The sequence below is a fragment of the Diorhabda sublineata genome, chromosome 4 (assembly GCF_026230105.1).
Source record: "Diorhabda sublineata isolate icDioSubl1.1 chromosome 4, icDioSubl1.1, whole genome shotgun sequence".
Classification (NCBI taxonomy): domain Eukaryota; kingdom Metazoa; phylum Arthropoda; class Insecta; order Coleoptera; family Chrysomelidae; genus Diorhabda; species Diorhabda sublineata.
The window spans coordinates 655,135-667,444 of record NC_079477.1 but is presented as its reverse complement, the minus strand read 5'-3'; the positions used below and the strand labels follow the sequence as shown (position 1 = coordinate 667,444).

The 12,310-nt window shown below is 36.0% G+C and overlaps 2 protein-coding genes across 4 annotated transcripts in view; both read left to right on the top strand.

The window, feature by feature from the left end:
• LOC130442542 (synaptotagmin-15-like) overlaps nucleotides 1-12,310 on the top strand; it is an 80,952-nt gene that overhangs the window by 52,467 nt on the left and 16,175 nt on the right. For 2 of the 3 annotated variants that reach the window (XM_056776722.1, XM_056776723.1), the window contains exons 6-8: nucleotides 763-856; nucleotides 919-1,080; nucleotides 1,738-1,845. In XM_056776722.1, coding sequence (XP_056632700.1) covers nucleotides 763-856; nucleotides 919-1,080; nucleotides 1,738-1,845 — 364 coding nt within the window. Of the gene's footprint in view, nucleotides 1-762; nucleotides 857-918; nucleotides 1,081-1,737; nucleotides 1,846-3,137; nucleotides 3,518-12,310 lie in introns of those variants that run through there. The other variant, XM_056776724.1, reaches the window with a different exon arrangement.
• On the top strand, nucleotides 3,901-12,112 carry LOC130442539 (aldehyde dehydrogenase, dimeric NADP-preferring-like). Its single transcript, XM_056776719.1, has 4 exons — nucleotides 3,901-4,180; nucleotides 7,398-7,626; nucleotides 7,796-8,050; nucleotides 10,439-12,112. Exons 1-4 carry the CDS (start codon nucleotides 3,941-3,943, stop codon nucleotides 11,299-11,301), a joined length of 1,587 nt encoding a protein of 528 aa, XP_056632697.1. The 5' UTR covers nucleotides 3,901-3,940; the 3' UTR covers nucleotides 11,302-12,112.

Here is a 12,310-nt window from a genome sequence, read left to right as displayed (position 1 = left end):
CGGCACCTAACGACGAATACTTCAACTCTACTGGTTATAGTAGAAAATGGCTGACGTAACAAAGAGAAATCTTTATCCCTATGTGCTAAAGTGACATAGACTTCACGTATAGATGGCGATACTATTCAAAATATTGTATTTTGACAAATTAACTTATTCTAACAAAAGAAATTATTCTACATAATTGTCAACACCTTTTATTCATATTTTGAGTTTTTTATACTATAATTTCTATCATCTAGTTTCGAATAGTTTAATTAATATTATATATATTATGTTTCAAAAAGAGAAATCTATCATTTACTACTTTTATTTAATCGAAGTATTTCTATTTATCTATAGATGGCGGAAGAGTAGTTGAATGATTATATTCATAAATCATCTAATTTTAAAAGAATTATATAATAATATCTAATAGTAATTAATTTAAATATTAAACGTTGCAATATTAGACATCTAGCGTTGGGTAGTTGATTCATTTACTTTTCGTTGAATTACATGTAGTAGGATATAAGAGAAACCTGTTTGTAAACTTCTTACGTTTCGATATAGATGGCAGAGGTATTCGAACTACGAGAGAGCTTTATAAAAAAGCAATGAATGTACGTTTTTAAATACATTTTTCAAATAGATAAAAGAAAATAAAACTGATATATTTTATTATATATTATATCAAAAAATCTATCACATAACATTGCTCTAATTCTAATTGTACAAGTCTAGTACAATTTTGAGATATAATTATCGAATTGTTTGTTACAGACTGTACTTGATGCCGGACGAAAGAAGATATCTACAGTCGCGCCAAAAGAAGAAATCCTGTAATCCATATTTCGACGAAACTTTAGTTTTCCAGGTAATCGAATGGAAAATAATAAAGATACAGTGAATATTATCACAGATGATTAATTATTTCAGGTATCTCCTAAAGATATGGCCGATCATACATTGAAACTAACAGTCATAGATGGAGGAAGAACGAAAAAGAAAGGAGAAATAGGTCACGTGTCGTTTCCATTAAAAGATTTAGAAATAGGAGACGGTTTGGAGCAACAACTTTTCAAAATGGATTTAGAGAAAGTGAGAAATATAATTCAATATCATTCTTACCATTATTTGATTGATTGATTATATATTTATATATATGTATATTTTAAAAAATTATTTAATATAGTATGTTGCGTGTGAAAGTAGTTTGATCTAATTTATATATTACATACAGTGGTATAACGAAAACAAAATTATCTTTAATGGTATCGTTGTTACTTTCACTAGGTAATAGATTCAATATTATTTAAATAAATCTGTTGAATAACAGTCTAAGCGGAAGTATGTTGTTTTTTGTTCAACAATTAGTGGAAAAATTGTTATTTTGTAGGAAGAAAAATGTTTTATCTTCAATATAAATACGTTACCAATTTCTGGAGTAAGAAACGACTGTAAATATATTTTTGAAATTAGTTAGAGGTGTTTTTAGTATGACATGACTTTTTCTGCAGATGAAACGTTTTTTGGCCTGATTTTAGCCAAATTTTCGGTTCATTGATGCAAGAAACGTAGGAATTGGAGAAGGGCTTTCACAGATCCGAGAGGGATTCAAAACTATGTTGAAAAAACGCCGATATTTTCATTTTTGTTTGAAAATATTTAGAATTGAAAATTCTAATCAACGTTATTATATTAAATACTTTCTTATACTTCTTATATTTTGAAAATTTATATTTTTCGTTGTTTCAGGAAGCTCCAGAGTATAAGACTGATTTAGGAGAACTGTTAATTTCTCTAGTTTATAATGAGAATATTGGCAGACTTACTGCGACAGTTATAGAAGCCAGAAGACTTAAGGTAAGTTAATAATAAGAATTCATAAATTGTCCCATCGACAAATTTTAAGAAAAGCAAGTTGTTTATTGAAAAAATATTTCTTACATATTAAAATACTTTACTTTAAAATATATCATATCATCATAAATCTGAAAGTTACCTCCGAAATTGTCTGAAATAATTCCACGAACTTGAAGTAGAGATCTATTGGACGTGGTACCGAGTTTTTCTGTTATAACCATCAAAAAACACTGATAGCGTTTTGAATTGATTGTAGGAATTGCAGATGTTTGTATTTTGTATTGTTTGCACTTTAGTAGTGTCCATTAAAATAAACTCATCAACCAAGCAACGTCCTGTAGCTTCAATTCTTGCATCAACTTAATTTTGTAAGGGCGGAGCCCTAAATCTTTGTGTAAAGTGCAATACAAGTCTAAAAAAGGACATTTTGGTACTTTTCGTGCATTATTTGTACAAAAATTTTGCATTAAACATGTAAAACCTTCAATAAACACAATTAAAAATGATAAAAATAATTATTTAATCGAATAATTGTAACGAAAGACTTTTAATTATAAACTGACTTCGCGGCTCATAAATAAACTCGTTTATATACCCAAAATGAATTTCTGACTAATTCCAGATAACGAAGAAACGATAAATAAATGAAAAGGTCTTTCTAGAAAGTTGATAAATCGCGTTAATTTAGTTGTGACGATGACGAAACATCGAACTAATGAAAAAATCACATAAAATCCATTATTCAAAAAGTGAAACCTTCTTTTCAATTAATTTAATGATTACCCTCGGAAGTTATTTACGATTTATGGTTATTTATATTTTCCGAAAGTGAACTGAAACATCTGGTCGAATAAGGAAAATTAAATTGTAGTTTGTACCTCAAAGTAATAAACGATTTTTTCAATTTTACATGAAAATGTAAATTATAATTGCGGATAGACGGATATTTTAAATTGCAAGTTACCTTTCATAATAAAGCGAGCGAGAAATAATTTTATTTAAATATCTTGGAAAAGACTTTTTAATTATAGTTGTTATATAGTTGCCGGGGGTTACAAATTACTAGTGTCACTAGGTGAAAAAAAAAAAAAAAAAAAAAAAAATACTTTACGCTTCTGCTTCAATCACTTAGAGAAACTGCCATTTCGTTATTTGAATTTTTCAAGATTTGTACAAGGACGCTTAAACAAGCTTAAACTTTTCATTTTTATATATAAAAGGGTTCGATTGTCGAAAAACTTTTCTTTATATCATTCCTTTCTATAATAAAATATCCCACGCGTATTTTGTAGTTTTTTCAACTCTGGAGAACAGAAAATAATCCGAGGGAGTTAAATCTTGCGAATAAGCTGCATGAAGTAACGATTTAAACTAATTTTGGCCATTGCACCAACACGCGAGCCAAATGTGACCGTTTCTGCGTGATTTGTTCGCTCAAACTTTGCAATAATAATCGTCGTTTATATTTTATCGTTTTTCAATGAAAATTCTCCCGAAAAACCGACGCCTTGACTTTGTCTTCTTTGGATTCATCACTCGATTGTTTTTCTGTTGTGTGAAGTGATGGATTCACATTTTATCTGCCCAAACACTCGATGGAAACATCTTTCTCGACGCCGTTTTTGTTCCGTTACGAACAAACATGAAAAAACCTCCGAGAGTGAATTAAAGGGCCGGCGAATCAACCAGGTTCGGTTTCTATAAACCGACCGGTGCTGAAATGAGTGAATTTCCTGGTTCTAGTCTGACTCGTCGCTCCAATTTTTATTTTAAGCGATTCTTATAAAATTAAATTTGTTGGACCGATGAAAATAATTAATAAAACTTTTAAAAAATCCTTACCAGGATCTTTGATGAAGAAAAATTGTTTTTAGTTTTTATCGTTAGGTAAAACACGTCTCATTAATATTATAAACACCCGATTATTCGAAATAAAAATATAACGTGAACTCTTATTTATTCATCCCCTCTTTATATCGACCCCCTTTTTCCCATTACCGCCCCAAAAAACTTGTAGCCGAAGCGATGCGCCGGCTTCGATCCTTTCCATTTTTGTATTAACGACATCGTCGGACGGTTGTTGCGATATCCGAAAATGTCAAAAATCGAAAGTGAAAATAACAACACTAGTGTAGATAAGAACGGTAATGCTTGGGAGAATGTCATCGACATCGAGGAAGATACTAAAAAGTCGGCCGTCGAGGTCGTAGACATTAGCCGCAGGGCTTTCGCTACCGGAAAATCGAAATCTTTGGAGTTTAGAAAGGATCAATTGAAACAACTTTTGACTTTCTTACAGAAAGAAAAAAATAAAATTATTGAAGCTCTACATAAAGTAAGTACAAGTTTTTTTTTACTTAAATTGTTTTATAATTAGATTTTGAAAGAAAAAAAACCTTGTGAATATTAAAAAATACGAGGGTTGCTACTTAAATTACCAACATTTTGAGTTCGTTGTATCAAAAAACTTCGATGCCGTGCCTAAACTGATATTGCAAGATTTTGAGATTCTGCATTAGCTTCACTCCCATACAATTAATATCGCTCAAACATCTGACTATTAAATAGATTTTCTCCCATTGGAAATCGCTCAAAAAAAACCTCGTTTCGATTGACGCAAAGCTCAAACATCTGACTGACGTTCCTCTAATTGGAAACCGCCCAAAAAAAACTCCGTTTCGATCGATGCATAGCTCAAACATCTGACTGACGTTTCTCCCATTGGAAACCGCTCAAAAAAACCTCGTTTCGATCGATGCAAAGCTCAAACATCTGACAGACGTTTCTCCCATTGGAAATTGCTCAAAAAAACCTCCGTTTCGATTGACGCAAAGCTCAAACATCTGACTGACGTTTCTCCCATTGGAAATTGCTCAAAAAAACCTTGTTTCGATCGATGCAAAGCTCAAACATCTGACTGACGTTTCTCCCATTGGAAACCGTTAAAAAAAACCTCGTTTCGATTGACGCAAAGCTCAAACATCTGACTGACGTTTCTCCCATTGGAAACCGTTAAAAAAAACCTCCGTTTCGATCGATGCAAAGCTCAAACATCTGACTGACGTTTCTCCCATTGGAAACCGCTCAAAAAAGCCTCGTTTCGATTGACGCAAAGCTCAAACATCTGACTAACGTTCCTCTAATTGGAAACCGCTAAAAAAAACCTCGTTTCGATTGACGCAAAGCTCAAACATCTGACTGACGTTTCTCCCAATGGAAACCGCTCAAAAAAACCTCGTTTCGATTGACGCAAAGCTCAAACATCTGATTGACGTTCCTCCAATTGGAAACCGTTAAAAAAAACCTCGTTTCGATCGATGCAAAGCTCAAACATCTGACTGACGTTTCTCCCATTGGGAACCGCTCAAAAAAACCTCGTTTCGATCGATGCAAAGCTCAAACATCTGACTGACGTTCCTCTAATTGGAAACCGTTAAAAAAACCTCGTTTCGATTGACGCAAAGCTCAAACATCTGACAGACGTTTCTCCCATTGGAAATTGCTCAAAAAAACCTCCGTTTCGATTGACGCAAAGCTCAAACATCTGACTGACGTTTCTCCCATTGGAAATTGCTCAAAAAAACCTTGTTTCGATCGATGCAAAGCTCAAACATCTGACTGACGTTTCTCCCATTGGAAACCGTTAAAAAAAACCTCGTTTCGATTGACGCAAAGCTCAAACATCTGACTGACGTTTCTCCCATTGGAAACCGTTAAAAAAAACCTCCGTTTCGATCGATGCAAAGCTCAAACATCTGACTGACGTTTCTCCCATTGGAAACCGCTCAAAAAAACCTCGTTTCGATTGACGCAAAGCTCAAACATCTGACTAACGTTTCTCCCATTGGAAACCGCTAAAAAAAACCTCGTTTCGATTGACGCAAAGCTCAAACATCTGACTGACGTTTCTCCCAATGGAAACCGCTCAAAAAAACCTCGTTTCGATTGACGCAAAGCTCAAACATCTGATTGACGTTCCTCCAATTGGAAACCGTTAAAAAAAACCTCGTTTCGATCGATGCAAAGCTCAAACATCTGACTGACGTTTCTCCCATTGGGAACCGCTCAAAAAAACCTCGTTTCGATCGATGCAAAGCTCAAACATCTGACTGACGTTCCTCTAATTGGAAACCGTTAAAAAAACCTCGTTTCGATCGATGCAAAGCTCAAACATCTGACTGACGTTCCTCCAATTGGAAACCGTTAAAAAAAACCTCGTTTCGATCGATGCAAAGCTCAAACATCTGACTAACGTTTCTCCCATTGGAAACCGCTAAAAAAAACCTCGTTTCGATTGACGCAAAGCTCAAACATCTGACTGACGTTTCTCCCAATGGAAACCGCTAAAAAAAACCTTGTTTCGATTGACGCAAAGCTCAAACATCTGACTGACGTTCCTCTAATTGGAAACCGTTAAAAAAAACCTCGTTTCGATCGATGCAAAGCTCAAACATCTGACTGACGTTCCTCCAATTGGAAACCGTTAAAAAAAACCTCGTTTCGATCGATGCAAAGCTCAAACATCTGACTGACGTTTCTCCCATTGGAAACCGTTAAAAAAAACCTCGTTTCGATCGATGCAAAGCTCAAACATCTGACTGACGTTCCTCTAATTGGAAACCGCCCAAAAAAAACTCCGTTTCGATCGATGCATAGCTCAAACATCTGACTGACGTTTCTCCCATTGGAAACCGCTCAAAAAAACCTCGTTTCGATCGATGCAAAGCTCAAACATCTGACAGACGTTTCTCCCATTGGAAATTGCTCAAAAAAACCTCCGTTTCGATTGACGCAAAGCTCAAACATCTGACTGACGTTTCTCCCATTGGAAACCGTTAAAAAAAACCTCGTTTCGATCGATGCAAAGCTCAAACATCTGACTGACGTTCCTCTAATTGGAAACCGCCCAAAAAAAACTCCGTTTCGATCGATGCATAGCTCAAACATCTGACTGACGTTTCTCCCATTGGAAACCGCTCAAAAAAACCTCGTTTCGATCGATGCAAAGCTCAAACATCTGACAGACGTTTCTCCCATTGGAAATTGCTCAAAAAAACCTCCGTTTCGATTGACGCAAAGCTCAAACATCTGACTGACGTTTCTCCCATTGGAAATTGCTCAAAAAAACCTTGTTTCGATCGATGCAAAGCTCAAACATCTGACTGACGTTTCTCCCATTGGAAACCGTTAAAAAAACCTCGTTTCGATCGATGCAAAGCTCAAACATCTGACTGACGTTCCTCCCATTGGAAACCGCTCAAAAAAACCTCGTTTCGATTGACGCAAAGTTCAAACATCTGACTGACGTTCCTCCCATTGGAAACCGCCCAAAAAAAACCTCCGTTTCGATTGATGCAAAGTAATGTCTTTCAAAACCAACCAAATCCGAAAAAAGTTGTATCTGGACATGGCAATCCAACTCCCCCACGATTAAAAACGATTTTGAAGAATCAAAACATGGAATTGATGAGACAAATCCAATCTATTTGAAAATTTGAGTAGCAACGGTCGTAGGAATAAATAAATTTTTTGGTAATTATTCATAATTTTAGGATTTACGTAAACATAAACTAGAAACAGAAATTTATGAAATAGAAATTGTGGCAAACGATATAAGACATTCTTTAATTGAATTAAAAAATTGGGCAAAACCGAGCAAACCGGAAAAGAGGTTGATAAATATTTTGGACGGCGTTTATATTTACAAAGAACCGTATGGTGTTGTATTGATTATAGGAGCGTGGAATTATCCAATATTGTTAACTTTAGGACCGGTTTTACGTAAGTATCGTCGAAATATTACATTATACAAGTTCTACAACCGAAAAACAAACTTAGGAGGAACTAGGTCGAACTAATAAGATTATTAAGATATAATTAAACGATAATCAATATCACTAATTATTCATATTTTAATACCGAATGAAATATAATGATATTATCGTTTCAGATGCTATATCAGCTGGAAATACGATCGTTTTAAAACCATCGGAAATAGCTCCACACACGGCAACTTTATTGGCGACTGTGCTTACGAAATATTTAGATAAAGAATGCTTCCAAGTTTATCTTGGTGCGGTTCAAGAAACTACCGAATTGTTGGATCAAAAATTTGATTACATTTTCTTTACCGGTTCAACTGCTGTCGGTAGAATCATATACAAAGCTGCGGCGAAGAATTTAACACCGGTGACGCTAGAATTAGGTAAAAAAATCAATGGAAACACAGTTTTTTTTAGCTCACGACCCGATACGATTCCATAACTTTCGATTATTATCGATTTGACATATTTGAAATAATCTCTCGTTCTTTGACAGGAGAAGTATGATTCGAAGGTGTCGATCTGAGTTTGCAGGGATAAACTGAAGTCTTTTAGCATCTTCTAGGCCTTCTTCGGGTGTAAAAAAACGTGGACCTCGCAATTTATTGTTGATTTGGAAGAAATCGTCGGATGGGTATGCAGATGATCCGTCGATTCGTCGAAAACGTTTTCGTTTGACTGATTCGACTTCTGCGATTGGTTTCCTTACTTTTTTCGGACATTTCTGGTAAACAAATACTGTTGTACCATTCGGAATTGACAGTTCCACGCGGCTTCGTCGCTCGTCAATGCGAACAAATCTTCTTGGTAGCCGAATGTGCGTGCAAAATTGAATGTGGACGAATGAAAGACAATTTACCCATTGGAAATCGATCAAAAAAGCCTCGTTTCGATTGACGCAAAGCTCAAACATCTGACTGACGTTCCTCCAATTGGAAACCGCTCAAAAAAACATCGTTTCGATCGATGCAAAGCTCAAACATCTGACTGACGTTCCTCCAATTGGAAACCGCTCAAAAAAACATCGTTTCGATCGATGCAAAGCTCAAACATCTGACTGACGTTCCTCCAATTGGAAACCGCTCAAAAAAACATCGTTTCGATCGATGCAAAGCTCAAACATCTGACTGACGTTCCTCCCATTGGAAACCGCTCAAAAAAACCTCGTTTCGATCGATGCAAAGCTCAAACATCTGACTGACGTTCCTCCCATTGGAAACCACTCAAAAAAACCTTGTTTCGATTGACGCAAAGCTCAAACATCTGACTGACATTCCTCCCATTGGAAACCGCTCAAAAAAACCTCGTTTCGATCGATGCAAAGCTCAAACATCTGACTGACGTTCCTCCAATTGGAAACCGCTCAAAAAAACCTCGTTTCGATCGATGCAAAGCTCAAACATCTGACTGACGTTCCTCCAATTGGAAACCGCTCAAAAAAACCTCGTTTCGATCGATGCAAAGCTCAAACATCTGACTGACGTTCCTCCCATTGGAAACCACTCAAAAAAACCTCGTTTCGATCGATGCAAAGCTCAAACATCTGACTGACGTTCCTCCCATTGGAAACCACTCAAAAAAACCTCGTTTCGATCGATGCAAAGCTCAAACATCTGACTGACGTTCCTCCCATTGGAAACCACTCAAAAAAACCTCGTTTCGATCGATGCAAAGCTCAAACATCTGACTGACGTTCCTCCCATTGGAAACCACTCAAAAAAACCTTGTTTCGATTGACGCAAAGCTTAAACATCTGACTGACATTCCTCCCATTGGAAACCGCTCAAAAAAACCTCGTTTCGATCGATGCAAAGCTCAAACATCTGACTGACGTTCCTCCAATTGGAAACCGCTCAAAAAAACCTCGTTTCGATCGATGCAAAGCTCAAACATCTGACTGACATTCCTCCCATTGGAAACCACTCAAAAAAACCTCGTTTCGATCGATGCAAAGCTCAAACATCTGACTGACGTTCCTCCCATTGGAAACCACTCAAAAAAACCTTGTTTCGATTGACGCAAAGCTTAAACATCTGACTGACATTCCTCCCATTGGAAACCGCTCAAAAAAACCTCGTTTCGATCGATGCAAAGCTCAAACATCTGACTGACGTTCCTCCAATTGGAAACCGCTCAAAAAAACCTCGTTTCGATCGATGCAAAGCTCAAACATCTGACTGACGTTCCTCCCATTGGAAACCGCTCAAAAAAACCTCGTTTCGATCGATGCAAAGCTCAAACATCTGACTGACGTTCCTCCAATTGGAAACCGCTCAAAAAAACCTCGTTTCGATCGATGCAAAGCTCAAACATCTGACTGACGTTCCTCCAATTGGAAACCGCTCAAAAAAACCTCGTTTCGATTGATGCAAAGCTCAAACATCTGACTGACGTTCCTCCCATTGGAAACCGCTCAAAAAAACCTCGTTTCGATCGATGCAAAGCTCAAACATCTGACTGACGTTCCTCCCGTTGGAAACCGCTCAATAAAACCTCGTTTCGATTGACGCAAAGCTCAAACATCTGACTGACGTTCCTTCCGTTGGAAACCGCTCAATAAAACCTCGTTTCGATTGATGCAAAGCTCAAACATCTGACTGACATCATTCCTCCCGTTGGAAATCTTCTTGGTAGCCAAATGTGCGTGCAAAATTGAACGTTGACGAATGAAAGACAATTTACGCACCAGCATCGATGTTTGTTATAAAATTTCATTATTTTCCTTTCGGATATTTGTTAGTGTTGATTTGAAAAACATTTTTTTTCTTTAGGAGGCAAGAGCCCGGTTTATCTCGACGATAATGTCGATATGGAGAGGGCGGCTAGAAGAATTATTTGGGGCAAAATAGTGAACAGCGGACAAACTTGCATAGCTCCGGATTATCTCCTATGTACGAAAGCGACGGAAAAAAAATTTTTACGAGAAGCTCAGAAGATATTAACGGAATTCTACGGATCGGATCCGAAAAGATCGACGTACATTAGTAAAATAGTGACGGATATGCATTTCAAGAGGTTATTGGATTTTATAAAAACGGAAAATGTCGCGATCGGCGGGAAATTCATCGAGGACGAAAGATTGTTGGCTCCCACTATTTTGATCAACGTCAATCCCGATGATTCCGTTATGAGGGAAGAAATTTTCGGGCCGATTCTACCGATAATAAATATAAAAGATGTAGAAGAAGCCATCGAATTTATAAACGCTCGCGAAAAACCTTTATCTCTCTACGTCTTCACTAAAGATAAAAATATCAGGAAAACCATTTTAGAAAGGACTTCTTCGGGTGGGGTTACAATTAATGATACAATCACGCATGTGATTACGGAAAATTTGCCGTTCGGGGGCGTCGGGGGTAGCGGTATGGGATCTTACCACGGACAAGAAGGTTTCGATACTTTTTCCCATAAAAAAAGCGTTTTGATAAAAGATTTCAGCGGATTTAGCGAATTGGGTTTATCTATGCGGTATCCGCCGTACAACGACGCCAAAGTTACTTTATTGAACTGCATATTGAAAAAAAGAAAAAGTATTCCAAATTACGTGTTAAAAAATGCGGGATTATTTTCTGCTGGATTCATTTTTTCCTATTTCTTTCAATACGTATCTTGTCTTATAAACGGATGCGAATAATTAGTTTCCGAGGGACGAAATTCATTCCCTCGATTGCAATTTAGTTTCTGGAGCGTCCAAATTTCGTTCCGGTCACTCATTAGATCATAATTAAATGTTTTGTACGTCGCGAAAACCACGTCAACAAAAAGTGTGAAAGAAAATAACCTTAAATTCGATAAACGAACTTTAACTAGTGAAAAAATGCGAATTTATATGATACCTCGAAAATACTCGGATGTTTTTATTGATTACCTTATCGTTTTAAAGCGTCGACGTCGATTTTTTAAGCATTTTTCAACACGATATTCATTGTGACTGATTTTTTGGCTAAATACGAAACAATAGTTATCATTCAGCCAACGTATCTGCCAGATATGGTTCCCTTTTACTTTTTTCTATATGAAAAATTCAAAAAATCTCTTCTAAGCCACGAATCACGAGGTTAATAAAGTAATTTCATTAAGGTTCCGAAGTTTGTCTCATACTAGTGTCGATTGGTTCGAAAATAGCCAATTTTGAAAGCAAATTTGGCAAAAATGGCCTAGTAGAATTAACTATTTTAATGCTACTTTCAAGTATTATCTTTTCATCAGCTGTCTATGTGGAAATAAAATTTTTAAATCCCTCCAAACATGCACGTCACTGTCTTTTTCTTTTCTAAGTAGTCGTAATACAATTTATTTTTTTATTATTATTATTAAAAATGATCTAATTTTCCAGAAAATACGAATTCACAAATAATTAACAACAAAATGTGAAAATTATTTTCATATGCAAATATTTTGTGTGTAAACTTTTAGATTAGAATAAAGAGTTTCTTGCCTTTCAATTTTTTGTATCATCCCCTTCTCTAAATTCCTAAAAAATTCTGTAATTACTGTTTTTCAAAAACCGTAACCAACTTAAACTAGTAATTTTTAATTAGACAATTGGCAGTAAGTATATTCATTAAAAAATGTTGAATTGGTTTCCAAATCTGACTCGACTACGTTCAATTCTATAATAGATAACCTCGTATCGATAGGGG

Coding starts and splice junctions, on each gene's coding strand:
- LOC130442539 (XM_056776719.1), top strand. CDS start 3,941: ATGTCAAAAATCGAAAGTGAAAATAACAACACTAGTGTAGATAAGAAC. Junction 4,181..7,397: donor TTATTGAAGCTCTACATAAA/GTAAGTACAAGT, acceptor TCATAATTTTAG/GATTTACGTAAACATAAACT. Junction 7,627..7,795: donor AACTTTAGGACCGGTTTTAC/GTAAGTATCGTC, acceptor TTATCGTTTCAG/ATGCTATATCAGCTGGAAAT.